The following is a 24,590-nucleotide window of genomic DNA, read 5'->3' as shown; positions in this document are numbered from 1 at the left end:
TTCGCTGGACGACGTGTGTATAAAGTACGAGTACCTTCTATCAACTTTCATTATGGTACTATACCATCTAGGATAAGCTAACCCCGTTCTAGCCAGAATGACAAACCAGATGTTATAAGCATGCTATCATTCAGAAACACCTAGCGCTCTATGGCGTTCTGCCCTTACGATAACTTACTTTGCCTAGCAAGATACTAGGAGAGTCAACGTGTCGATCTCTAGTAAGAAATAGGAGCCAACCACATTGTGCAGACAACACTATCAATTTCATTCTAGGAATAGAACTCCGAGCCGCCTGCAACCTGTACCGGCTACCTACATGAGATATTCACTTGAATACCAGCGAGACTAATGAGGTGACTAGCATGACTGGCCACCATTTCTTACCTGCGGTGTAGCATCGTTCGCTTCTTTCTGCAGCGACGAGTTACTAATAGGATACATTGACCTTCCCGGGCTACCTAGCACAGTCTCGTCCACAACAGATTAGAGGGTATCCGGCCGTCATTAGTCGTCTTACATCAGTAAGATTCCGCCCGATAACTACCACGACATGCTTATAGGTAGTTGGCTGCTCGATCTCACCACGCAGCACAGTAAAATTTTACGAATTCTCGATACTCCTCGGTGCCGGCCTCGGTTGTGGCATTCGCCATACCAACTCTCTGTGCCCAGACCACTCTGCTTGATGTCCGAGATGCGGCACAACCACCTAGGTTGTTACACTAGATCGCTTTCCATATATGTGAAAGCAGGGAGTTCATACCCTTGCTTGGTTTCTAGAGAGGAAATCTCGGGGCCGGCGTTGCTTAAGGTGCTTATCTGCTAGAATACATTCCCGCTCCAACCCACGTTGCTCAGCCCAGACATGGAGTGATCCGTCATCGTCATCATACTTGTCTAGAGGTCAGAGTCCTCCTGGCTATCTGCATCTCAGGTTGCACGGCTATCTCGGTAGCCGAAACTAGTTCGTGACACGTTGGCAGGGCGGTCAAACATCACGCGGTCTCATTTCATATGCTATCATATGCTACGCTCAAAACAATCGAAAGAAATGGTAATAATCACCTTAGTAAATATGTATTTTATGCAGATGAAGCAAGCTATTACTCAGTCAAAATCACGAGAATGACAGCGTATCATTCATTACAGTATATCAAGTTATCACGCACCTAAATTCATAATAATTGCTATATGGACGGCCTGGATAGCTAGGTACCTACCTACTCTGGTAGATAACAAGTAACCCATCCGCGCGAGTCTCTCGCGCTGACATTCCCAAATGGACTCCTACTTACTCCTTCGTCCTGCGTCCATTCTTTAAGCATCCCTTCTCGACTTTCGCTCCTCTCATCCCCAGCTCCAAAGCCAAACGCCCCTTTCTCTGTTGGTCTCTGCTTCGGTCCATGTCTTTGTCTCTGTCTCTGTCTCTGTCTCTTTCTATTGTTCCTAGACCGCGGCATTAGCTGCTGCGGCCACTCAAAAACCGGGTCGACCCATCTCTCAGGGGCCCGGAAGGGGGACTTCGCGTCGCGCCATCGATATCGAAGGATGTATTGCCAGCAGTGAGCGAGAACGCAGACTAACGTGAGAACAATGACCACACAGATAATAGCCACGGCCATCGCTGCGATGAAGGCCTTAGGGAAATCAGCCGGTACGGGAAGTTCTTCGCCCTCTTGCTGTGCGCGACATTGCCTCACGAAGACGAGAACAGAGAGGATCGTGGCAGGAAGTGATACCATCTTCGGAACGCAGCGAAGTGGAAGATTCCCTGCGACGATAGTAAAAATAGAGTTATAATATTCCGTTCTCGAAGATATGAGTGGGAAAAAGGAATTTGAGGGTTGTCTATTCCTAGGCAGGTAGGTGCTTCGACCATAATATTTCTCAGTAAATAGCTAAGCGAATCATCGACACATAAAAAACAACCGGGATATCATATTCTTTTGAATTATCTCACATTTGGTTTTCTTCTCTAACAATCCTTTGATACTTGCCGGTCATAGCCGGATACGAGACTACAAACAGGTTCGTGCAAAACCTAGTTGGTCATTTCAATATGTAGGTCAGGGTCAGTATGAGTTTAAATTGATGCAGTCAACTACTTCGAAACCTTCAGGTTATCGTATTAGCCTTCACTTTCATGATATCTAGGATCTTCCTGCGAAGAACCAACTATGTCCTTGCGCCTCGTACCCTAAGAATCTAGAGCAGTGCTGTCTTTTAAGAACTAATGCTCGAGATCTTAATCTTGAGCCGATATCTGATCCACATAATGTAGATAGCTTTATATAAACACCACACGAGAAGGAACTGAGAAAAAAATAAAAATGTTATAAGAAGAATAAGAATTAAAAAATATATTTTAAAAGAAAACGAAGCCTGACAAGACGGGGATTCGAACCCCGGCCCCCTTCGGGAGTAGGATTCTCTTTTAAAGAGACAAGAGACATTCTCTTGAATCTACCGCCATAGACCGCTCGGCCATCTTGCCTTTTTTGTCTTCTGTGATGCTCGCCATACATGTTGGCATGGACTACATACCCATCAAATTAGGTAGAAGAAGGAAAGAGAAGTGAGAATTCTGTCATTTTTAGCCTCGTTTGTTCGTTACCTGCCTAGTAGTGAAAGAGAAGGAGACCCGCAACACTAAGATATAGTCCAGCCCTAAGTAGCCGAAGACAGAGCCGCAGTGGGCCAAAGGACCATAGCCACCGTTGTCCTGGAAATCGCAATGCTGGCTGTTATACACCAGTATCTCATAGTAATCTGGTATGCATGATTTAATGATTACGGTTTACTGTAGTTGTGGTCGGAAAGACCTGTCTAAAAAACCACGAGAAATGAATTATATCGTCCATTAATACAACTGATTCCATAAAATTTGCTAGATACCACTATTATGGATAACCGGTCATTTTTAACCGCTTGAGAACGAAGTCCCTTTTATATGTGGGTGTATACACTACATGGTCGATACTCACTTGGCCCCTCAACAAGGGACCGTGATTTAACCCTTCCCCATCATCAATGTCCTTGGTCTACCCGAATTGATTGTAGTTGTAGGGCTGGTAAAGGTTGAATATGTTAGAGAATAGCCTCGTTGATATAACTTACGTAGAGGGCGTACATCTTGTCGTTGTGAAACACGTCACGGTATAAGAAATGAGGCAAGCCAGAGCAACTACTGACAGGTCTCTTAATCAGGCATAGACGTTGGCACCATATAATGACATAATTAGGGGAAATTAATCAATGGTGGGCAAGTTCACATCAAGGGCTTATACTAATTTGCAATTGTCGACCAATAACTTATCACTGTATTGGTAGTTTGTCAACACGCGCAGCTTGACAACGGAGCCGACCAACACATATAGGGCAATCACGAGGCCCGATCAAACGTCACGATGAATTGAAGGTGATTTGACGGTGGGAGCCATGTCGATGGGATGAATGGTTATCTATTTTGGAGGGGTGGCAAGCACTATCTCCTAACGTTGACTTAAAAGGGATAACATCACTAGGCCTACTTGTATCATAAGCCACATAGGCCGTGGGATCGACAAACCAACAGCGCCTCCTATGTCCCTTGAGTAAACTTTAGCCCTTGTTTTAAATCTTATATTCTGTGAAAGAAAAGGGATCCAGTCAAGCTTGAAGATATCATGTATGGGGGCAGTGTGGAAATCCAGATGTCCTATTGCAGATAAGGGTCACTTCTAAGCCAAGGAAACATAAAGCGCAATAGCTTGATCCTTTATGCCAGATTACTTGAGATCTGGATCGTAACCTGGCGCGTCTCTGACTGCTTTGGGAGCGTAGTTTCAGTATTTTGACAAGCACCACCATACTGTGGCCGAAGCAACACAAGCATTATAGTAGACGTTGTTTGATTAAAGTAATGTAGCATTTCTGCATGCATTTCCTGATATCTGACTAACTTGTTAGCAACTATGGCTGAGAGTGTCGACTGGAGTAATAGGCAAATGCTGAGCCTTTTGACTTTCATATCTGGCTACGGTGGAGTCCCTGAAGAAATTATGAGGCTAGCTAGATATGTCTTCTGGTGTTCTTTTTGCTGCACATCTGTTGCGCCAAATGTAGCCTTAGTATGTATGGCCCGCCCCCTTTTCGGGGTCTTCGTCACTAAAACGGTTAGAGATAAGAGAGAGAGACCATAGTTAATAGGATAGTAGTACTGCGGCGTATTTACTACGTCGTGATACCCAAAAGATAGTTGAGAAGATGCGTTCAGCTCCAGCTTATACATGCAACACAGGGTTAGAAGAAATTACAAAAAATTGATGTGCGGTGTATGTGGATCGAACACATGACCTTCAGATTTCAAGAGTGAAGTGGACTTCAGTCTGACGCTCTCCCAGCTGAGCTAACCCCGCTTACATGAATATTGAGTCAAAGATAGTCTATAACTATATCAGCTCAGTTGAGCAATTCGTTAAGCGACTTGCACTAGTATAAAGTGTGGAGGCACTAGCACTTGGCACCGAGTCATTGCATTATGTAAATATTCAAGGAACGAAAGGAAACTTCATAGAAACAGCGAGGGGGTATTTTATTGATCTCAACACTACCAACTACCATTAAGTATTACCGGACTACCAGTCCTCTCTTTTGTTCAACTCCTGATTACTACAGTACCAAGGGTATAATTCCGGGGCTCTTTCTCTTCATCCATCTTTCCATAACGAGCGAAGGGGTATAATAGTATTGCGACCTTCCAAGATCCCCGATTGGATTCATTAAGATCGTATAAAACCGTGTGGTTCCGTGACGAATCATGATCATCACTTCCTAAAGAGCGACAGGCCCAGCCTACCATAATTGACACTGAACGAGGTTGGGAGAAAAGAGGCGAGTATGCGAAAGGATAGGGCGACTTGCGGGAGACCTGCATTCGACGTTCAACGCGGCGCAAAGTCGTACGGCCTATATTAATACTCGTTTCGTCTATGCGGCCTGCTCGCCGACAACGGGTTGCGTCGGAGCGGTGGTCGTCTTCTCGGGGAATTCACCGGCTTGGTGAACGCGGCCATATCGAGTGAAAGCGATGTTCAGCTTGCCGTAATCCCAGTTGCGGGCAAGGAACAAGAATGTGAATGACAAGAGCGGAACTAGCAGGACATCCAGAATACCGAAGAAGATGTAAGCTGGTGTCACACCAATCTTGTTACCACCGTCCGAGAGACCCCAGGCGATAGGGTACAAGAGCCATAGAAGGTTGACCCATCCTGATAGTAGGGTGTCTGCAATACCAAAGTTAGTAAATTCCGTTTCCATTGATCATTCAAAGTTTCTATTTCTCAAAATTCCCGAAAGCAAATATGGGAAAGGAGCACGTACGGTCTCTGGCGACGCCGACACGCTTAGCCGCGGTAGAGCCACCCGCAAGAGTGCTGAATGCGAGAAGAGCCCAAGCAGTCGTTCCAAAGGCGTAAAACCCCCATTTGTAGTTGGATGTCGTGAAGGCGCCGACGAGGTACGAAATGACCCTGGAATCAGTTAGCCGAATCTGGTATAAAGTGGTTTATCGAGTTTTAGAAATGCTCACCAGGTCCATGATAGAGCAACGTTATACAAGATAGTTGCCCATGATACTCCGCTCAGTAAACCTAGAGCAATCGCGACGACGGGGAAGCTGACAACCCAGTTGACATATTCTGCCCAGAAGATTTGACGATCCCATGTTGCGACGGGCTTGGAGTTGACGACCGGGATCACCACATAGGCCAGATCAGCAGCAATGGCGAAGTAAGAGATAGAACCGACGAGGAGGGCAATCGTGAAGAGATAGTGGAAGATCTTTTCACCAGATCGTGCCACGAAGCTAGTAGCAAAGAAGATAATGAATGAGACGACATAAATGGCGGTTACTGCCCATAGCCAGTCGCTTCCGTTTAAGCTCAACTGCTCATTTCCGTTCGGGGGGTTGATGTTGAGCGCGTCGTTCGTACGATGGAATAGAATCGCCATGGTGATGTTAGTTTGTTGTTTTGTTGATACCTACTAGGCAAGCCTGAGTGGTTCGAATTAGGGGGATCACTGTCAAAGTGAATAGGGGGAAGTCTTGATATAGCCTTTGGATCACGGGACTTGCTGTGATTAGCTGTGTAGCTGGGCGAGCGATTAGGAAAACGAAGGCGGGCTCTGCTCGTATTATAAGAGAAAAGAGTACCCTTGCACGAGTATTGAAGATCGAATGCGGTAGAGTTGCAACCTCGCAAAGCTCGGGGCCGTTATTGGCAATGACTCAATGGCCAAGGATTTGATGCAGTGGTAACTAAAGCCGAGATCCGCACGAGGTTTTCCGCTAAGATGATCATATGATTCACCATGACTTACCTTTGTATAGAATCTTCCACAAGGTCCGGTAGAGTGCGGGCGGCGGATCACGACGGGAATATGGTGATGCGTTCATGGCATGGGATAAACTACTTAGTTACCCACTCGGAGCTCTATTACGAACTATAGCACGGAAGCCGACGGAACGACTCGGTGTCTTCTGACCCCAAAACAAAGGAAACAAGGTACAGAATAAAGAGACTTTGTAGCACATGGCTCTTGAGCCAATGTGGTTGACGATCCTTCAGCCCCAATGTGGGGATGCTGCTGGATTTAGCAGCCATTACAAGAACGTGGCAGCTTGCAATCGGCTTAAACCGATATCAATATTTGTGTTAAGAAATGCTTTTTTGATAGACTGCTTCCTGTAGCCAAATCTATAATCAGACGCCTTAGCGAGGTGGACGGGAGGTGGCAAGCATCCCTTACAAATGATGTTAAGAGCCTGATGGAAGAGTATTGTTAAGCAAAGAAGGGCGCAACTTTCGCCCTGGTTGGGTCGAAGAGGACGAGGAATCCTCGGCAATGGCGTCAAGGTTCTAGTAACGGACTAAAGGTATGTATTAGCGATGAGAATGTAGCAATAGCTATGGCATTGTTGCGGGAATGGCGACATTGGTGGATGGCTTCACGGCAGCATCGGATGAGCTAGGACAAGATGCACGATTTCCAAATGGTGATAGGTCTCCACCGAAGGCTCGACCACATTCGATCTAACATCGTGAATCAATGCCGGAGCTTGCAGGGGGGGAGCTTCGACAATCGACATCCGATGAATGCCGGTAGGGTAGGAAAGCGACTGGGCAAGGTGCATAGTGGCGTCGACTTGGCGTGACGTGACGTGATTGCGATGGAAGAATTGTAAGAAATGAAAAAAATCGATTATATTACCCATCACAATCCAACACCACCTTGTGTTCCCTTGAGACCTCGAGACGATGGATGTTTCTCACCAACGACTGCAACGCAAGGGCCAAGATGTCGTTTTGATCGATCGCTCCTGATTTATGATTATGGTTCGATTCACTGAGCTCATCTTTACCCCGAAGGTCAAAACGGAGCTTGAAAAGAGAGGGGAGTTGGAGATTGAAGCGTTTGGACCATTGAGAGCCTCAATTGCATGCAGCTTTCCCCCCAGCTGCCCCCCGGCTTTTACGGATGGGCCATTCATCGAGATGTAACGCTAGGCCAGTCTTAGAGGATGATCGACGACACGGTAGTCATACCACCAGATGAGGCTTTTTCTTGGAGGGCTTTCTTCTTTTGTTTGCCGTTACATATTGGAATTGGGTTGAGATTGACCAATGGCCAGCAGCCCCGGAAAAGGTGGAAGTTGGTAAGAAACAGAACGACAAGCTTGTTTAGACGTCCTTCGTCCTTCGCTCCTTCGATATCCCCGGACCACTGACCACGTTAGTATGGCCGGACACACGGGCCACTTCCTCGTTATAAGGCTTATTATTAGTCGGCGCCTGCCGAACAATCCGGAGTTTTTCTTTTGTTAGACCATAAGATAGGTACCTATTGCTGAATAAATGAATGAGTAAATAATTATGTAATCTAGCATAGATCTATCAAATCTTCAACCATCGAAGCCGAACCGCTCCTCTGCAAGCAACCCGGATGGGGTATAAGACAATGAACATCTAGACAATGATCTTCCCAAGGCACCCTAGTCTCGATCTTTAGATGCATTGTTCTCCTCACTTCTCCTTTCCTTAATTGGTAAAGAGTTTCCCTACATGTGGCGTCGAGGTGCCCTCCTACTCGCTCGCTCGCGAACATGGGGAAATGCGGTCGCTGAATCATCCACGTCCGCTATGCTGAGTCCAGTGTAAGGCATAACATTCGCAGAGAATGCCCAGAAAACCATGTCACCCGTGTCACCCACGTCTCTCGCTCTATTGGCTCGCCCCGTCGCAACCTATAGGTAAGTGATATGTTGCTTCTCCGCCCGGCACACATGGCCCGCCCCCCTGAGCAAATACTCCAGCGTAGCATCTTCATCTGTTGTGCTCTCTATCTAGGCAACTCGCGGACCAGCGGTGTGCCGAGGTGGGAAAGGGGTGCCTACTTGGTTAAACACCAAGGCTACGAACGGGCTTACTGTCATTACATGGACGACAGCGTGATGTATAAACTAAAGGGGCTATTACGATAGACTGCGTATGTATAAGTAGTACTAATCATATAGACTGATAAGAATTAACGTTGATACTTTTGCAGAATAGAAGCTCAGAATCAAGTAATTGATAGTATGTAAAGGCATTTATAACATAATTCCATAATTGTAAGGGGTATGCTTTCACATAGACCACCTCCTTGTAACGCCAGTGCGCCAAGAATGCCTCCTATGGCCTATCGATACATTCATCCTGAAGCCCTTGCACGCTAAAAGGTCGCCTTGCCTTGCCTTGCCTTGCCTTGCCTTCGTCCCCATCACCGTAAAAATCGTACACGTAATTATTGTGTTTTCTCCTAAGGGCAATTCATTAAGGAAGGAAGGCTTAATAGTTCGGTTTCATTTGCCATAGGGCTGACTTTGCTCGCTCGCGCACGTCAAGCTCATCATCACCCTCCTTTAAGGCCTCTAGTTTCGTCAAGAAGCCTAGTTTCTTAAGCTCAGTAGCTCTCTGCGAACACCCAGGACCATCGCTGGCGTTGTCCTGCCACGTCAGGTTATTAATAAGATGACACAGAGCAACTCGCACCTCCCTGTCCTGGTTATTAAATAACTTGGCCAACTGTTTGAGAAGTTCTGTTTGCGAGACGACTAGCTGTCGGTGACGTGGTATACTAGCCGCTATATGAACCAATATGTAGATGACTGATTCGATGATCTTGGTTTGCGGGGGGAGAATACGCGTCTCGGTAGCCGTACCATTCCGCTGTTGACTAAATGGATGTAGCACCTTAACCCGTAGCTTCGAGGCAAGAATCTCAAATAATCGGTCTTGCCCTAATGTACTGAATAAAAAGTCGATCATTTCTGTCGTGTCATTTGGCGAATCGGCGTTACTACTCGACTGAGCTCCGCCTATGAGATTCCTTATTAACCCTAGGCCCTGCTCCTGAATAGCAAGATCGTCATGTCTCGCCTTGCGAATCGGATTTATTTCAGCCTCGCGGAGGTTCTCTAGTCGCGCCTCCGCACGCCGCAGTATTCGAGCATCAGCCGGTGCTCGGGCCGTGGGCGTCTTATAGAAAGAGGTCGACAACCAGTTACGACGAGATTGGTCCTCGGCAAGCCCCATGTCTATGTCCTCATCCATGTCATCTAGCATTTCTTGAGCCGCCTCTCTTTCACTCCTCGTCCTTGCTGAAAAAAGTGCATCATCTTCGGTATCGTCGCAGATCAGTCGGACCAGCCATCCGGATTCGAGCTCCTCTACAGTCCTTTTCTTGAGGTCGACACTTGCCGAATGAACCAAGTGCTTAAGTGCCCACAGAGAATTCAATCGCAAGGATGCATGATGTGAGTGTGCATGCTCGCATAACGCCTTTAGAACCCCTTGGTCAATAAGAGGCTAGAACCGGTTAGCATCGATTGAATATATTTATCAGGAATTGCGACACTTACTTCTCTCATCGGGCTAAAGTCCATGACCAGGTTACAGATTGACGCCGAGGCCGCCACCTGCACCTCGACATCACGGTGCCGAAGTAATTGGCATAGAGGTACAGATACTCCGTGGTCGACCAGAGTTGTCCGAAGAATATTAACTGAGCGAGACAGCATACGAACCGTGTAGCAAGCTGCTAGGACTACCGAAATCGGATTATCAGGCGCTGGGTTTAGGGACTCGACGATACAAGGAATAACTTCTTGTTCAACGATAACTTTCCGGTAATCGTCTTTATACGTTGCCAATGCGCCGATAGCCTTGAGGGTGTTTTGCCTGACTTTAATTCGATGAACCAGATGCCTATGCTGGCCCTCCTCTCCTAAACGACACTCAGGGGGAAGTTCTTCCGTCGAATCTCGACTCCGGCTATGTGGGGACCATGACCATGATTTAGGGAGCGGTGGCGGTGGTCCGCAGCTTTCCTTCAGCAGCTTGCACAGTATCTTAACTGCGTTGCAGTCAAACGCTGCTTTCTGAAGCAACTCGCTGTCGGTAATAAGACGAGCCAATATCGCGGGCATCTCCTCGACGGGTAGAAGTCGTGAGGATACATTAGAGCACCAGTCATTAACGTCGGAGAGTTTGGAAAATATGTCAGCTTCGGTGAGAATATTCAAAATAATTGGTATAATAAGCAGACCCAAGTCGGTTTCTCTGGTTTTGTAAGCCAATCCAGCTTTAAATAGAGAAGTCAAGATGGCAGTAGCACCGAGAACATCGGCGCCGCCGACACTACGCCAGGATCGTATAGCGCAAATCAACAAGGGTATGAGGGGGCTTTCGGCTTCTTCGCCATCACCATCGTTATTGGAAGCACCATTCTCCTCCGATTGGGTTCGGGGAGTAGTATTATTCAGATACTTGGATGCTGACCGCCCGTTGTGACCTTGAGTCTCTCGTAAAATACTTGATGGTGGAATCACGGTATGATTGTTGGCTTGAGGTGGATTATAGGGGAGAAGCAAGTCCATGGGCTGGAAATTCAGATGTTTCGTTGGTCGAATCCCGGGTAGTTCCATGAGCCCCAGAGAAGACATGGAAGTTTTGGCCAGATCAATCTCGGCCAAGGGAAGAGTAGCTAGTATCGACGGGGAGTAAATTAGTTTGCATGCTCGATATGGTGACTCGCCTATAATCGAAGCGATTGCACCTAATACTCCATCCAAGCTAGCATGAGAGAGAGCTGGCGCCGGTATATATTCTTCCAAGCCTTCAAGGCAAGCAAGCATCTCAGCCCTTGGCAACACAAGTCCTTCGAAGGCAATAAAGCTTGCTACCTTTGTAGCGAGAGCATCAAGAATTCCGCTACTGACCAACACCGACTGGTGCCGTTCTTCACGACAAAGAATCTTGATGAGACAGGCAATCATTTGTGTCTGGCTATCATTGTCGACGCTCGGGGTTTTCTGGGTGAGAATATGGTAGAAAGACTCCAGATGACTATCGGTAAACAACGAGTCGGCGAGGGAGGCTAGAGTAATCGGAGAGGACGGAGAAGCATATTCGGCAGCCGCAGCAATGTCCCGTACTACTCGGAGAGCAGCCAAGACGATCGAGGCATGGTCATTTTGAAGACATGTGCTACTCAAGACTGCAGGTAATGCACCAGCTGCGTGAAGTGGAGTGAGAAAAGCAGGACCGGCTACGACAAGATATACGTTAGCTCACAACATGGTAACATGGTAAAGGTGTTGGAGTAGCTTGAGTTGCATATGATTATACATACCGTTCGCGAAAGTAGCAAGAAGCTGCAGAGCTTGTAGCTTTGCGGCGTCTTCGTCCGTGAAAGTATTCAAAGCTAAAAATGACGGTCGCGTATCTTCATCATTAGCTTCGTATGCTTCGGGAGAAAGAATCCCAACGATGGGCCGAAGTACGCCGTATCGAACCCAATCCTCTTTCTTCTGACTGTGGCCGACTAGTTCATTCTTTAAGGATCTCAGAGCCGCGAGTCGCTCTGGTGTGGTTGCGCCGAGCTTGGCTAGGATAGATCGAGGGTCAGCAACCATCATCGATGGTGACCTAAGACAAAACACAAAGTCGCGTATTGGTAAAGTAAAGAAAAAGAAAATTAAAGATGGCGCAATTGGAGGTGATGATTATCGTGACATTGAACAGTTTAGAAATGCATGTGTTGATAGCGCCCTAGGTAGTTATCGCGAACGTAAGGTTGTACATGGTACGTGCATGGATCGTGTGTGGGACAACGAAGTACGTGGTACTTATCCAGTCACTGAAGTACCCGGTACAACTATGAGATGGCTCGTGCGTACAAGGCTCAACCGTCATTGTCACACAGCGGCATACACTAACCTAATAGTCCAAAGTCCAGTTAGCCTAGCTCACCCAGGTTTTTCTTCCGTCACTAACAACAGCCCGACGATTAAGACTTGAAAAGTTTACCAAATATTTTGTCATGTTATAGGGTATACCCTGGTCATAAATGGCACTAATCATAGCAAACGTCATTAGGAACATCAGATAGTGAGGGGAAAATATTATAAGTATCCTTGCTGTAGCACTCGATGTAGGAAATCTACCTACATACTTCATACCCTTATGCTTTTCCGGCACCAAAAGAGAATAGAAAAAGGTACTTGTACGGGAGTTCGATATTTTCAAATATTGAGACTGTCGGGGAAGTTTAAGTAAAATCACAGCTCTCGAAAATTTAAACATAAGAAAAAAGAAGTCACCTCAACGTCTATAGTTGATATTTAACCAACATAGATAGTATACGTATTGAATAACAGCCATTATTTGGATATGAATGAATAAAGGTTGGGCTATATGTAGATATTGGATACTACTTTAGTGATATTCATAGGAGAAGCTTAGGTAGGCACTTAGTCCATTGACTTAAAGCCTTGCAGTTTCCCATTCAACTTCTCTCTCGTCGTAGAGTTTAACGGTCCAATAAAAGCTGTTTACCCCAAGTACCTATTAGTCAGATATCAAGCAATATCTTTTGTCTCAACTAGCACATTCCAGTGAGATTATTATGTTCCCGTGATAGAGGCTAAGAAGCTTAGCTTAGGATTAATAGACACCGAAGATTAAACGGAACGGGGATCCCGTTATGCCCCTCCCCCTCAAAGTCCAACGTACATCCGTATCAATTAACAGTACATCAACACGTGGGAAAAGGGACAAGCCGATCTCGAATTGTCTTAAGCTAGATTATACCTAGATATATGCAGTAGGTACCTAGTCCAGAATTCACTCGAACAATTTAGCAAAGTCTTGGATAGCCCTACCTGCATAGTACCTACCAATAAGTACACTATAGGTCGTACGTACCTACTTAATCGGTGGGCTAGAAGGCATTTTAGGTAAGAAAAGCTGGAAAAGGCAAGAACTTGGATGGGTGTGGGTCCTCGACATAGGAAAGGACGTGTTGCCCGAACAAATCAAGCAGCGTTTTTAGATATTTGCCTTCTCCGGTCTTTGGTGCGTTTCTTGGCCTTCCTTACAACCCTCAAAAATCCATCAATCATGGAGTTTGAGCATATCCATGTCCCACTATCGCTTCTCACAAATAGCGAACTTCTCGTCAGATTTTGACGGTCCGTTACCTAGACCGATTCTCCCCCTTTTAGGTAGACCGCAAACGTGCAAGCGACGAAAATCATTCGACACGAGAAAAGACGGCCCGTTCCTATGCACGTATGAAGTATAGAAGAGTCCAATCTACTGCGGCCTAATCTGCAAATCCTGCGACTTTCTGCGACTCTTGCGACTCCATTATCACCGCGGCTGAGACATTATGACGCCTTAGACGCTTTGGGAACCATGTTAACTTCGTCGTCGCCAACTATATTAGGAGCAACAAGCGCATCACCGAGGACATTCCACTATGCAACCCCTCACTCTCCACAACAATCGCCTAAGATAACGGTGCCCCTGCCACGCCGCCAATCTAGACATTCACTATCGCGCTCCTCGCCCTCCAATTCTCTACGATCTCCGTCGCTCTCCAAACCGAAGCAATATGTTGGAGTTGATGCCGCTACCCAATACTCTCCTATTGAACCTTTCGATCCAATGGTCCCCTTACGATCTGCCCAGGTATCGGGTCCAAGGATATCGAGCTCCACCGCTGCAAAGATAGCGACACCGACGACGGCACCACCTCAGCCCAAGCCACAATCCGCCGTCCACGAAAATTCTTCCGGACCTACACCCTCACCCAGCAGACCGGCGAGAAGCCAATCTCAAACACTTTCTCCTAACAAGAGACGCAAGTCACAGGATCCTATCAGACCCAATCCGTCTTCATCGGTAGTGGCATCAAGTCAACCGAGCACGCCCAAGAGGTCGAAACCTAATGAGTGTCCTCCCAGGGTACTACCTCTGAAATACGAGTTATGCGAGGTGGAGGACATGGTGATTCTTATCTCGAATATGCTCGGGGAGCTGATCGAGACCAACGATTCGATAGCCATGAAAAGTGGTCATCTTACACGGTTCCACTCTAGGTATGTCACGAACGTTTCTGCGGTTAAGTAGCGGCACTGATTCACTATATAGGACGGCACCGGCTATCTCAGTCCTGGACTACTTACAACGACTTGCGAAACACGCCACGTTGACCCCACCTCTTCTTCTCTCCATGGTGTCTTATATCGACCGTTTATGCGAGTACTATCCCGATTTCACGATCAACACCTTGACTGTTCATCGTTTCCTGATCACTGCCGCGACGGTAGCGGGGAAGGGTTTGTCGGACTCGTTCTGGAATAACTCTTTCTACGCGCGAGTAGGCGGTGTGAAAGTAGCAGAATTAAAACTGCTGGAGCTCGAGTTTCTAACCCGAGTAGACTGGAGGATAGTACCAAATCCCGAAGTACTAGTTGCCTATTATAAAGGGCTCGTCGCACGTTGCGCCGGATACGTTTTGGAGGGGGAACAGTCCTCTTCATCCAGCAACGGGGATGAAGTCGAAGAGGCGGTGGATTTATAGCTTACGACGCAAGACATGAAGGGAAGGTAACAGAGAAGACCCCGCAGTAAAAGCAAGTAAAGGTCTTACTCGGGACACTACGCATATCGAAAATATTTTGATCCAGGAGTTTTCCGGGGGGCATTGGTTGCATTTGGCGTTAAATGCACAGGGATTGGGTTAGTACGATCGGTTGGTTAGAGGCATGGCGATTCTATTTTACGACAAGGAGATCCTAGGACATACCCAATAGTTGTGGTGTTCATAGTGAGAGTACGAAGTTCGAGGGGATATCTAGTAGCGTACTAGGTATCCTCTTCATGACCATACAGCCGCGATGCAACAACCAGTTAATGAACCTCAATGTTTTTCTACATTTTAACACAATCCCAATTCAAGTTTAAAGATTTATTTTTATACGAAAATGGTGTGAACAATGTTTTATGTACTAGGTATAATGCATATGATATTGAATAGAGCGTTGAGGCTCAATCAGCCAATATTACCTAGTGCAACAAGGGATTGGATGGTACCTAGTAGCTCTGACCAATTTGCAGGGCTCTTAAAAAAAACCGGGGAATCAGCGGCCAACGATTACGAAACGTCGAAACAACATTGAACATTTCGAAGCTAGACACATCCATCAACAACAACCCCTCCACATATCGCATTTTCCCAACACCACATTTCAGCAACTCGCATATAATTACCGAAAGCGCAGCTAATGAAGTTCTCGTCCGTTTTCTCCGGCCTCGCGGCCCTGGCTCTAGCCAGCTTCGCCAGCGCCGCCGACCGAACGGCAGCTATCTACATCCAGCCCGTCACCCGATCGCCCGGCGCGCCAGCACCCCTCGCGGAAATCCGCTACGACCCAGCATTAGCGGCAGCAACAGCGGACGCGGAAATCACATCGTACGAAGCGCCCGAGATACCGGAGGAGGCGCAGCTGGTGCGCGTCGGGGTGTACGACCCGTCGGCGAAGCGGTGGACGTCGTCGACGTCGGTGGCGTCCGCGGACAACTTCGCCAAGGGATACTCGCCCACGCTGATCCTGTCCCTGGACGCGAAGGGGGACGTGTTCGGCGCGGCGCTGCGCGGCGTGCGGATCGACGCCGGACAGACGAGGGATTTCGGTCCGCAGGTTCTGGTGCGGCCTACGCTGCCTGGGAAGCAGCCTGAGCTGAATAAGCCGGTTGTGCTGTCGCCTGAGGGAAAGAATGTGGAGCAGGAGGAGAGGAGTTTCTTCCAGAAGTATGTATATCCTTTATCCCCCGGCCAACGGGCGTGTATGGGAGGCGTGAGGGTTGCTGGTCTGGATCTGTTTGCTAACTATCTGTTGCAGGTATTGGTGGTTGATAGGTATCGTTGTTTTGATGACGATGGCTGGAGGGGGCGAGCAAGGCAAATGATAGTTTATACGACTATAGCAATACTTAATTCAGCAACATCTGGCAGAATTTCTTCCAAAGATGTGATCCATCGTCCTCATCTTGATAATATGGTCCATGGATGCTCTCTCAACGCTTCCTTTAGTCTACGAAATTACTCGATATAGAACATGCTTCGGATGCTGAAGTAATCCTATAGTGGGAAGCAATTCGTCTGAGTACTCAATATTATCAAAACGCCTACCTATCTTACTCACATCCACTGTGTTGAGCATGCGCTGTCAAGTCCGTTATGAAATCAGTCATTCCGAAAAGCACGGTGGGTACGTACCGTAAGTGAATTAGGTACTTCAGTACACGGTAGCATCACAGTCGGCATCCATGCACCGGGTCCGGCAGGGCTAACTTCCCACCCGCCTCCAGCGGTCAACCAATAAATTCACGCGCCATCCCTAAAACATGCTAGCATGCCTTCTAATCCTGGAGTAACTCTGGAGACCGTAGCTACAGCGTAGCACTGGACCGCACCGACCAATAAACAGAAGTTCGCGGGTACCTAGTATACCGTACCTTTTTTCAGCGCTCTACCTGCCTTTTTTTCCAATTTGATCTTCTCCAACTTTTCGTCCAATCCAAACATTTATTTGCGCCGTTCTTTTGCGACTGAATTCCAAGTTTGCCATTGATCAATCGCAACGCTTTTCTCATTCTCACAAATTCTACTTTGAACTCCTGAATACTCATTCACTTGTTCACACACCTATCTACGTCTCTTCCTGAACGAATATCGTCACGATGGCCACCGATAACAGCGCTACCGTCCCCCAGGACAGTTCCGCCACCAAGGCGTCCGAGCAGCCTCTGAAGGGCAAGGGCAAGGCCACCGCCGCTGAAGAGCCCGCCGACACCACTATGGATGAGGATGATGATGACGACGAGGATGAGGATGAGGTATGTCTTTTTTCCCCCAGATTACAATTGTATGTATGACAGAATCAAGCAAGTTAACTAATCATTTTGTAGGCCGAGGAAGGTGGTAAGCTCTTCCCATGAATTGCGACGTGCTCCCACATGCCATTTTACTAACGCAGTTCTACGCAGGTGATGATGACGCTGATGACAACATGGACGAGATTGATCTCAACAACATTGTCGACGGTGGTCGCCGAACTCGTGGTCGTGTTATCGACTGGGCCAAAGCTGCTCAGGAGCACCCTGCCGAGGACGATGATGACGAGGATGAGGATGACTACGAGCCCGCCGGCGAGGAGCAGGAGCAGGGAGACAAGATGGATGAGGACTAAACTGGTTCGCCAGTTCCTCTCCCCTCGTGCGCTAACTCGGTAGATACGGGACTTCCAACTTGTCTACCAATCGGATCTGCATCGTCACACATTTCCCCTCGGCGTTTAGGAGCCCTCATCACTCACAATCGGCTTTGCTACGACTTCCGGCTCTTAAGTCTCAGGTATTTCACGTATTCCGGACATGGATGGACAATTACGGGTGGAACGTCATGGCTGTAGCAAGCATGGTAGCTCAAGGTCTACTCTGGACTGGGTTCGGCCCAACTTATGAACATGAACACATGCACATGAAATAAAAACGACTTGCACAATTACTGTCTTGATATACGACACATCATAAGTGATTTGATCGAACAATCGTCTTTGACCTATTTATGAACTTAGCCAAGCTCTACTCCCCTTCTCCGCTAAGACGTACAGTCTATATCGTTTTCACCGCCGAATCACTTTTATTCTAGGTAAGGCTGTGAACTCTATGATAAAAGGCTAGGTATGTGTAAGATATCTACTCATCAAGAGTTCTGCCAACTATCACTGTCCCTTAAGAGATAAGTCAAATTGCTATGTTTCATTGCTGCTCAGAATTGTTTGTACGCCTTGGCTCCTATGGTGATACATGAGACAGCCTGGGAGCTCTCAAGAGCTACCAACACACAACTCACCGACTATCAGACATTGCTTTTCCCCTCAAAATTCAACAAATTCTACAAGACATATCCGGATATATCATACATATATTTACATGATCTACTAGGTACACGTCTATATCTTCCTCTCTCTTCGAATATACTAGTATGAACAATCTTATATCCATCCCGTCATTCGTTCCCAGCGCTTCCCACCTCGTGGCGGCGGCGAGCGACTGCGGAAATGCAACCCAGCTAACGTACGGATATTCGCCGATACGGCAGGATCTCCTTAGTTCCCGGCCAATCAGACCTGGCTATGCGTGCCGTCCAAGCCCTAAACAGGTAGGATGCGATCAGGCACACTGCCTGTTGTAACCCATTACATACTCCCAAAGAGAACTTCGAATGATTCGATAGAACAATCGGCTATAGAAATATTGATCAACAGATATTGCCATTCATAAATTACAACTAGAGAAATTTATTTAACCCTTGTAGAAGAAGGGTCGGTATTATTTTGACATCTCGCCTCGTAAAATATAATTTCTAATACCTACCACACGACAAGGTCAGGAAGACACATCGCCAGGACGTATCGACATAGTATGTATCAAGTATGCATTCATATACAGCCCTCCATCTGGCGATGAAGGGATCTATTCTCTAATTGAACAGACAAATATGCTCGCCGCCCAAAACGCCTTGCTCATGCTTTCGTGTCGTTCCGACCCGTTCAATGCTGACCTCGCTCAAAATAACAGGGTATCTCAACTTGCATGCGAATCCGCGATGCTTCTTTGTACAAATTCAACGATTACCATCCTTCCATCCCTTCTTTTCCGAATGGAGACAACGGGTCTATAACTTCGCCTAAGCCTTCGCACTCTCCGTACCAATTGAGGTACTTCCATTACCCCAACCCTCGCTCAGTGTGACCCGATCAAACCAGAAGCGGCACTCCGTCCTGACTCGGTCGGTCAAATTGCTCGCCTGCACCGCGACGCCCTTGTTCTGACGTCCGCGTGCACCCATGCGCTCGTCGTTGCCCTCACCAAACAGCGCGACCGTCTTCGCGGTCTCGGCAGTTGCTGTAGTGTTCTCGAATGGGCTGATGAACTTAGCCCATGTGACGGTTGTGACATTGCTGCTAGCGCCTGCTTTGGGGTTCGGATCACCGGTAGCTGCGAACCGAGCCCAGTATCCATTCATAGCGTCTGCCATCGCGAGGACGCCAGGGTAGTTACCGATAACGTCCATGTCGTGTGTTACGACAGGCGCCTCGTCGCCGTGATCCGCACCACCGTGGGCGTTTGATCGAGCGGCGTAATGGTAAGTATAAACAGGCTGGGATTCATTGGCATTCGAAGCCATATCTGCTGCCTGGAGTACTGGGCATATATACGCATAGTGCGCATATGAATCGTCTAACCTCCAGAATTGTGTCCCAAAGCCAGAGGGCGGTTGATAGACGTACAGCTTCTCCCCTACAGTAGTAGTAGGGTCTGGGTACATTGTGTTGAGAGTACTCAAATCTGTTTTGTTAAGGGCTGGGATGATAGAAGACATAAGGTTGTCCATTGCTGACGCATTGTTCGCATGCGTCGGGACGAACACGGCACCTTCATTCGTATTGAAACCCGTTAGGATCGGGATGCGTAGGACATTTCCTTTCCGCCAGGACTGGGAAGGTAAATCTGGGATTATTCCTCCCGGTCCGTCAATGACAGGTTGAAAGGGCCAACGTAAACTGGCATCCCAACGTTTCCATACGACATTAGAGGCATTAGCAATCTTGTTTAAAGGAAGAGCGCGGAGTTCATCGAAGAGCTTGTCTTCAGCGGTGTCATTAAGTCCGGCTGCTGTTAGAAATTCTTGGAATTGCTGTTCGTGAAGTGGATGAGTAGGTACGAAGGTAGCCCGAGCTAATGAGCCACCGGATTCGATGATAGCTTTTTGAAAAGGTGGAGGCGATGAAGTTAGTTTGTTTGCGGGAGAGTACGATATCAGATGGTGTCCAACCTAGACGCGCTGTTAGCTGTATGTTCTCCCTGGTTTCCACGTAATCTAGAATCCTCATATATCTCGCAATGTGATAACTTACCGAATGAGCACCAGCACTTAATCCCATTATTGTAACGTTCTTAGGATCACCGCCAAAGTCAGCTGCGTTATCCTGCACCCATTTGAAGAACGCCTGTTGATCCTTTAATCCCAGATTTAACAGACCAGCCTTCTGGGCCGCTGCGCTGGGCAGGAAACCCAAGGCACCAAGCCGGTAGTTAAAGCTCATTCCAATGATAGGCGTCTCCGACCATGATACAAAACTCATCATGTTCCGTTCAGCGCCACTTCCACCGTTGAACCCACCGCCGTGGACGTAGATAAGTATTGGCAGCTTGCCAAACCTGGATACCTCGGCAGCAGTAGTGTTTGAGTCATTTTTGTAATGAGGTCTATAGAGATTGAAAACCAGACAATCCTCGCCCTGATTCTTTCCACCGCCACCCTGGGGACAGACATGACCAAAGCTGGTAGCGCGTTGCGCCTTGCTACGGTCTACTGTGCCGTTCAATGGCTGGGGAAGTCTGAAGCGGTTATCGCCAGCGGTCGACTGTGCGTATGGTATTCCGCGGAATGCTTGGACGCTACGGGGATATCTTGCGCTCGCCGGCACAATTTCGCCAAGGTAGTTTCCCTGAGATAATTCTAAGGGAACGGTTTTCTGTCGGGTTATATTAGCATGGGAGCAAACACGTGTGTTGACAATCGGGGTTAGATGCAATTAATGAAATGAATAATAACGTAGTGTCGGGTCGGGTCAATTGGAGATTGGAAATGCCAAGCACGGGGAAGCGAGGCCAAGAACAGGATTGGCACATCGATCTTTTGGGCAGGAATGCCATATGGCACTTGCACGCGCCTGCCAAGCCGATGTGCTTATATAAAAAAGAAAAGCAGGTTTATATCATTCTTCTTATCTTTTCCTTCTTACCTTGAAAACTTCGTGGAAGTGACCACTCGTTTCTAGCCATATCAAAACCGCGAGAAGTACGGCGGCAACAATGAAGAAAAATGCTAGAATGGCCTGGCGCGTCCGGCTCGTGCGGATCTTGGCAACTTGGGTTTGTAACCACAATGGTATTTCAGAAGGCTGCTTTTGCTCTTCCTCTGTAATCACCGCTTTTGTTTTCGAGCTGGCGGTGCTCTCAGTGTCCCCAAGTGAATGATGATCCATAACGGCGTCCCGTCCATGGAGGACGTCGTGTTTTGCGATTTCAGCGATTTTTGCTGAGTGAAATTGGGACGGGGGCGGTTCTATGTTAATAATAAAGGCATCTTCCTTGGGGGGTGTCATTTGCCGGCGATAAAAGGGAATAACCGGGGACTGGGGTTCCTGAAGGTCGAATCCTTTTTCGTAGTAGGACTGTAGCAGCCAGCAGCGCTAGGATGCCGTGCCGTATCTGGATATGTGAATACTACCTGATTGGGACGGGGCGGTGCATAACACGCAAGGAGATTTACTGTCGTCCAGGGGTCGAAAAGCTTAGAAATGGATAATAATAGTAGCCCAATAGCCCTATGAGTCCTTGGCTACACTGTATGCTGGAGCTGAAGGCGGGTAATGAGAAGAATAATCGATTGTAGGATCAACCTATGAATCATATCGGCAAAAGCCATCGTTCTATGAATAGGGCCAAGCGGCACATCCCACAGCATATGTAGTTTTGAATGTCTTTGAATTTACCTGGTAACACTCTCGGTCCTTTTTGGGCGGTTTAACAGTCTCCATTCTATCCATTGTGAGCCTGGACCTTCCTGGACTTTGACCAGGTCCTGGACTAGGGGAGAAACAAAGCTGCAGCAGTCACATTAGCGTAAAAGTACAAATTGTACCACTTCAGATACTTATGACTTCTATGTGACGAGCCTACACTTTCCTTGTACTCTATTCAGAGAGAGAAAGTATAACAAAGCCACAAACTTGAATTCAATAGTCCAACGTTCTTTCTCATCATCTCGTAAGTGGTGATTGTTCCTCCTCGGGAAGACCTTCCGATAGTTTGATATGGCATCATTTGTTCAAAAACTCGCAAAATATCTAAAGTCTAAAGAATTCATTGAGCTGATTCTTTCTTCCTCTTCTTTCACTCATCACCATCCGTGGTCTTGTCACACAATGCATTATGTTTCGTATCTGAATTAAGATCTTTACATATATTAGTCTAGTGTGTATGACAAGATCACCACGGACCGAGGAGCTGAAGACAAGCCATGATAAGCAACCGCAACCATTGGATATGCAGCGAGCAAACTGCCTGGACGCCGTCTCACTCTCGGGTTGAGTTACCTGGCTGCCTGGTTATCTCGATTTTTGAAGGCTGTTAGCCGGTGTCACTGCCGATCAGACGCGAAGATCATGTTGGTGGTAGGTATCAAACCCAACCATTTGACGCTGTGGTTAGTTTCCAGCGTTCCCAACTCGCGGTTGCTTACCAACTTATCTGGAAATCCTTCAACTCAAACGTGCTTTGGCCCCCACTACCTAACAGCTAAACGACTTGGCAAAAGGGGTATGTTCCGTGATCCTGGGCCGTTCTAGATCAGACCAACCAAGAGGGGTGATTGGTTGCCAAGCGAAATCAAGCTTCCCGAATCTGACCAACGGGAAACACTCCACGACACCAACACCCGAATTCTTACTCTAGCCCGATCAGCCACGATGTTACATTGAAGAGGAGGTTTTGCGCAATCATTGGCCGAACTCCGCCCAGCAGGTTGATTGCGCGCTCGTATTACACGTGCATAGTACATACTATTGTATTACATTACAGCACAACTTCCTAAACTGGCTCGCTGGTTCTGCGCGGGTATCGTGGCCTCCTCTCCGTTGCTCCAGACTTTTAATATTCTCGCTGTCGCCGCAATATCTTCGTCCGGATTCCCCTCCACAAGAGCTAGATCAGCTCTCAAGCCTGGCGAGATCCGCCCTCTGTCAGGAAGATTGAAGTGCTGCGCCGCCAAAGACGTGGCTGATCTCAACGCTTCAAGGGGCGTTAGTCCGGCTCGGACTAACAATTCTAATTCGTGGTGTAGCGACTTTCCAGGCACGATTGAGAAGATGCCGCTATTATTCGCATCCGTACCTGCGACGATGGGTACGCCTGCATCACGCATCATCGTCACACTGTCCAGAGACGCTTGGAAATTCCTGCGGCCGAACGATGGCAATATCCAACTAACTAGCCACAAAACCCAGCTGTCTGCCATCACTTGCATCATGGTGAGGGTTGGTACCGCGACTGTCTTCTGGCTCACCATTTTACCAATGATATCATTGTCGAGGGCTTTGTCCGAAGGCACGTGAGTTAAGATATCGAAGTCTGCTTGTACACCGCGTTCAAATGAATGGTATTGGGCCGTATGGGCAACCGTCATTTTTCCATGCTTCTTCGCTTCGACCTGGATCCTATCGAGAACGGCTTGCTCGTGTCCCGGAAAATCTGCAATGATCTTTATATAATCGACCTCTTCGTCGACTCGATCTTGCACGAATTTAGCAGCTTCTTCGGTGTTGTGGACCGCGTGATCTGGAGTGACTCTGGCAAGTTTGAATAGCATGCCATGTCTGGAGTTTTCCTATCATCGACCCCGCAAGTTAGTAATCACTTAGCGATACGCGAAGTCCTGAGGAATGAAAGCCCTTGAGATGTTCTAAGGACTGAATCCTATGCTCAATGGCATGATTTATTCACTGACCTCATAAGCAGGAAGACTTGAGCTCAGCCAAGTTGTAGGTCCCTTTGCAGCTCGCAGCTTAACATATTTTTCTAGCGGCACACATCTAAGCAATGAAAATTGTGAGCTCGTATAAGTTGCAATGCTCAGTCTGGCCATACTGAGATACTCACGCCATATCACAGACTGTTGTGACACCATAAGATGCACACGCAGCTAACTGAGCTTCGTCGAGGATGTGCACATGGCAATCGATCAGACCAGGCAGCAGCGTACAGCCAGATCCGTCAACTACCTCCACCGCGGACGGGTCCGGGTCATCGGCTAGCGCGTCATTGCCGATGCGCGACCCTTCGATGACTGCTGTCTTGGGACCATGAATAGACTCGCCGTCGAAGACACGGACGTGTTTGATAATGGTCAATCCGCCCATTATGAAGTAAGGTATTATAAAATATGTATAAATGATAGTAAATTGTCAACACCTAGAGTCCTTATTGTGAGTGATGGTGTTTAGGTAGGGTATATATGAGGAGGCTGAACAGATCCCCAGTATGAAGTGACGATGTAATTCGCAAATACCCCAGTTGCTAGCTTTG

General features: G+C 47.5%; 8 protein-coding genes and 2 non-coding genes across 10 annotated transcripts; 3 read left to right on the top strand and 7 right to left on the bottom strand.

Moving 5' to 3' along the window:
• Positions 1–1,026: 1,026 nt before the first annotated feature.
• Positions 1,027–1,748, bottom strand: F4807DRAFT_467166 (uncharacterized protein; the record flags this gene model as incomplete). Its single annotated transcript, XM_048002455.1, has 1 exon — positions 1,027–1,748. One exon carries the CDS (start codon positions 1,743–1,745, stop codon positions 1,224–1,226), a length of 522 nt encoding a protein of 173 aa, XP_047854926.1. The 3' UTR covers positions 1,027–1,223.
• A 638-nt stretch (positions 1,749–2,386) lies between these two features.
• On the bottom strand, positions 2,387–2,497 carry F4807DRAFT_t70. Its single transcript has one exon. It is a non-coding gene; the product is annotated as a tRNA-Leu (tRNA).
• A 1,813-nt stretch (positions 2,498–4,310) lies between these two features.
• F4807DRAFT_t69 lies at positions 4,311–4,400 on the bottom strand. Its single transcript has one exon. It is a non-coding gene; the product is annotated as a tRNA-Phe (tRNA).
• A 490-nt stretch (positions 4,401–4,890) lies between these two features.
• Positions 4,891–6,236, bottom strand: F4807DRAFT_64782 (family A G protein-coupled receptor-like protein). The gene is made up of 3 exons (XM_048003305.1): positions 5,573–6,236; positions 5,365–5,513; positions 4,891–5,267 (listed from the first exon to the last, which is right to left on the bottom strand). Exons 1-3 carry the CDS (start codon positions 5,992–5,994, stop codon positions 4,972–4,974), a joined length of 867 nt encoding a protein of 288 aa, XP_047854925.1. The 5' UTR covers positions 5,995–6,236; the 3' UTR covers positions 4,891–4,971.
• A 2,285-nt stretch (positions 6,237–8,521) lies between these two features.
• F4807DRAFT_64778 (ARM repeat-containing protein) lies at positions 8,522–12,211 on the bottom strand. Its single transcript, XM_048003304.1, has 3 exons — positions 11,716–12,211; positions 9,944–11,631; positions 8,522–9,890 (listed from the first exon to the last, which is right to left on the bottom strand). The coding sequence occupies exons 1-3, from the start codon at positions 11,999–12,001 to the stop codon at positions 8,871–8,873; spliced, it is 2,994 nt and encodes a 997-aa protein (XP_047854924.1). The 5' UTR covers positions 12,002–12,211; the 3' UTR covers positions 8,522–8,870.
• A 1,456-nt stretch (positions 12,212–13,667) lies between these two features.
• On the top strand, positions 13,668–15,304 carry F4807DRAFT_64770 (cyclin-domain-containing protein). The gene is made up of 2 exons (XM_048003303.1): positions 13,668–14,467; positions 14,520–15,304. The coding sequence occupies exons 1-2, from the start codon at positions 13,782–13,784 to the stop codon at positions 14,950–14,952; spliced, it is 1,119 nt and encodes a 372-aa protein (XP_047854923.1). The 5' UTR covers positions 13,668–13,781; the 3' UTR covers positions 14,953–15,304.
• Positions 15,305–15,358: 54 nt separating this feature from the next.
• On the top strand, positions 15,359–16,564 carry F4807DRAFT_423287 (uncharacterized protein). The gene is made up of 2 exons (XM_047997760.1): positions 15,359–16,182; positions 16,274–16,564. Exons 1-2 carry the CDS (start codon positions 15,656–15,658, stop codon positions 16,338–16,340), a joined length of 594 nt encoding a protein of 197 aa, XP_047854922.1. The 5' UTR covers positions 15,359–15,655; the 3' UTR covers positions 16,341–16,564.
• Positions 16,565–16,828: 264 nt separating this feature from the next.
• Positions 16,829–17,940, top strand: F4807DRAFT_423284 (uncharacterized protein). The gene is made up of 3 exons (XM_047997759.1): positions 16,829–17,270; positions 17,343–17,355; positions 17,421–17,940. The coding sequence occupies exons 1-3, from the start codon at positions 17,115–17,117 to the stop codon at positions 17,621–17,623; spliced, it is 372 nt and encodes a 123-aa protein (XP_047854921.1). The 5' UTR covers positions 16,829–17,114; the 3' UTR covers positions 17,624–17,940.
• An 885-nt stretch (positions 17,941–18,825) lies between these two features.
• F4807DRAFT_423282 (alpha/beta-hydrolase) lies at positions 18,826–22,101 on the bottom strand. Its single transcript, XM_047997758.1, has 3 exons — positions 21,248–22,101; positions 20,357–20,977; positions 18,826–20,274 (listed from the first exon to the last, which is right to left on the bottom strand). Exons 1-3 carry the CDS (start codon positions 21,608–21,610, stop codon positions 19,126–19,128), a joined length of 2,133 nt encoding a protein of 710 aa, XP_047854920.1. The 5' UTR covers positions 21,611–22,101; the 3' UTR covers positions 18,826–19,125.
• Positions 22,102–22,965: 864 nt separating this feature from the next.
• Positions 22,966–24,545, bottom strand: F4807DRAFT_64579 (putative hydrolase). The gene is made up of 3 exons (XM_048003302.1): positions 24,165–24,545; positions 24,013–24,097; positions 22,966–23,892 (listed from the first exon to the last, which is right to left on the bottom strand). The coding sequence occupies exons 1-3, from the start codon at positions 24,422–24,424 to the stop codon at positions 23,077–23,079; spliced, it is 1,161 nt and encodes a 386-aa protein (XP_047854919.1). The 5' UTR covers positions 24,425–24,545; the 3' UTR covers positions 22,966–23,076.
• Positions 24,546–24,590: the final 45 nt, after the last annotated feature.

The sequence above is a fragment of the Annulohypoxylon truncatum genome, assembly GCF_022578515.1.
Source record: "Annulohypoxylon truncatum strain CBS 140777 unplaced genomic scaffold F4807scaffold_13, whole genome shotgun sequence".
NCBI classification, from domain to species: domain Eukaryota; kingdom Fungi; phylum Ascomycota; class Sordariomycetes; order Xylariales; family Hypoxylaceae; genus Annulohypoxylon; species Annulohypoxylon truncatum.
This window is presented reverse-complemented; position numbering and strand designations above follow the sequence as displayed.

Excerpts from the sequence above, each read along its gene's own strand:
- F4807DRAFT_423282 (XM_047997758.1), bottom strand. The coding sequence starts at position 21,610 with ATGACACCCCCCAAGGAAGATGCCTTTATTATTAACATAGAACCGCCC. Across the intron at positions 20,978-21,247 it reads ACTTCCACGAAGTTTTCAAG|AAAACCGTTCCCTTAGAATT; the intron begins GTAAGAAGGAAA and ends ATAACCCGACAG. Across the intron at positions 20,275-20,356 it reads TAAGTGCTGGTGCTCATTCG|GTTGGACACCATCTGATATC; the intron begins GTAAGTTATCAC and ends CAGCGCGTCTAG.
- F4807DRAFT_64782 (XM_048003305.1), bottom strand. The coding sequence starts at position 5,994 with ATGGCGATTCTATTCCATCGTACGAACGACGCGCTCAACATCAACCCC. Across the intron at positions 5,514-5,572 it reads GTTGCTCTATCATGGACCTG|GGTCATTTCGTACCTCGTCG; the intron begins GTGAGCATTTCT and ends AACTGATTCCAG. Across the intron at positions 5,268-5,364 it reads TGTCGGCGTCGCCAGAGACC|ACACCCTACTATCAGGATGG; the intron begins GTACGTGCTCCT and ends TTGGTATTGCAG.
- F4807DRAFT_64579 (XM_048003302.1), bottom strand. The coding sequence starts at position 24,424 with ATGGGCGGATTGACCATTATCAAACACGTCCGTGTCTTCGACGGCGAG. Across the intron at positions 24,098-24,164 it reads ACAACAGTCTGTGATATGGC|ATGTGTGCCGCTAGAAAAAT; the intron begins GTGAGTATCTCA and ends TTCATTGCTTAG. Across the intron at positions 23,893-24,012 it reads CAAGTCTTCCTGCTTATGAG|GAAAACTCCAGACATGGCAT; the intron begins GTCAGTGAATAA and ends GGTCGATGATAG.
- F4807DRAFT_423284 (XM_047997759.1), top strand. The coding sequence starts at position 17,115 with ATGGCCACCGATAACAGCGCTACCGTCCCCCAGGACAGTTCCGCCACC.
- F4807DRAFT_64778 (XM_048003304.1), bottom strand. The coding sequence starts at position 12,001 with ATGATGGTTGCTGACCCTCGATCTATCCTAGCCAAGCTCGGCGCAACC. Across the intron at positions 11,632-11,715 it reads TCTTGCTACTTTCGCGAACG|CCGGTCCTGCTTTTCTCACT; the intron begins GTATGTATAATC and ends ATCTTGTCGTAG. Across the intron at positions 9,891-9,943 it reads ACTTTAGCCCGATGAGAGAA|CCTCTTATTGACCAAGGGGT; the intron begins GTAAGTGTCGCA and ends AACCGGTTCTAG.
- F4807DRAFT_423287 (XM_047997760.1), top strand. The coding sequence starts at position 15,656 with ATGAAGTTCTCGTCCGTTTTCTCCGGCCTCGCGGCCCTGGCTCTAGCC. Across the intron at positions 16,183-16,273 it reads GAGAGGAGTTTCTTCCAGAA|GTATTGGTGGTTGATAGGTA; the intron begins GTATGTATATCC and ends TATCTGTTGCAG.
- F4807DRAFT_64770 (XM_048003303.1), top strand. The coding sequence starts at position 13,782 with ATGTTAACTTCGTCGTCGCCAACTATATTAGGAGCAACAAGCGCATCA. Across the intron at positions 14,468-14,519 it reads CTTACACGGTTCCACTCTAG|GACGGCACCGGCTATCTCAG; the intron begins GTATGTCACGAA and ends TTCACTATATAG.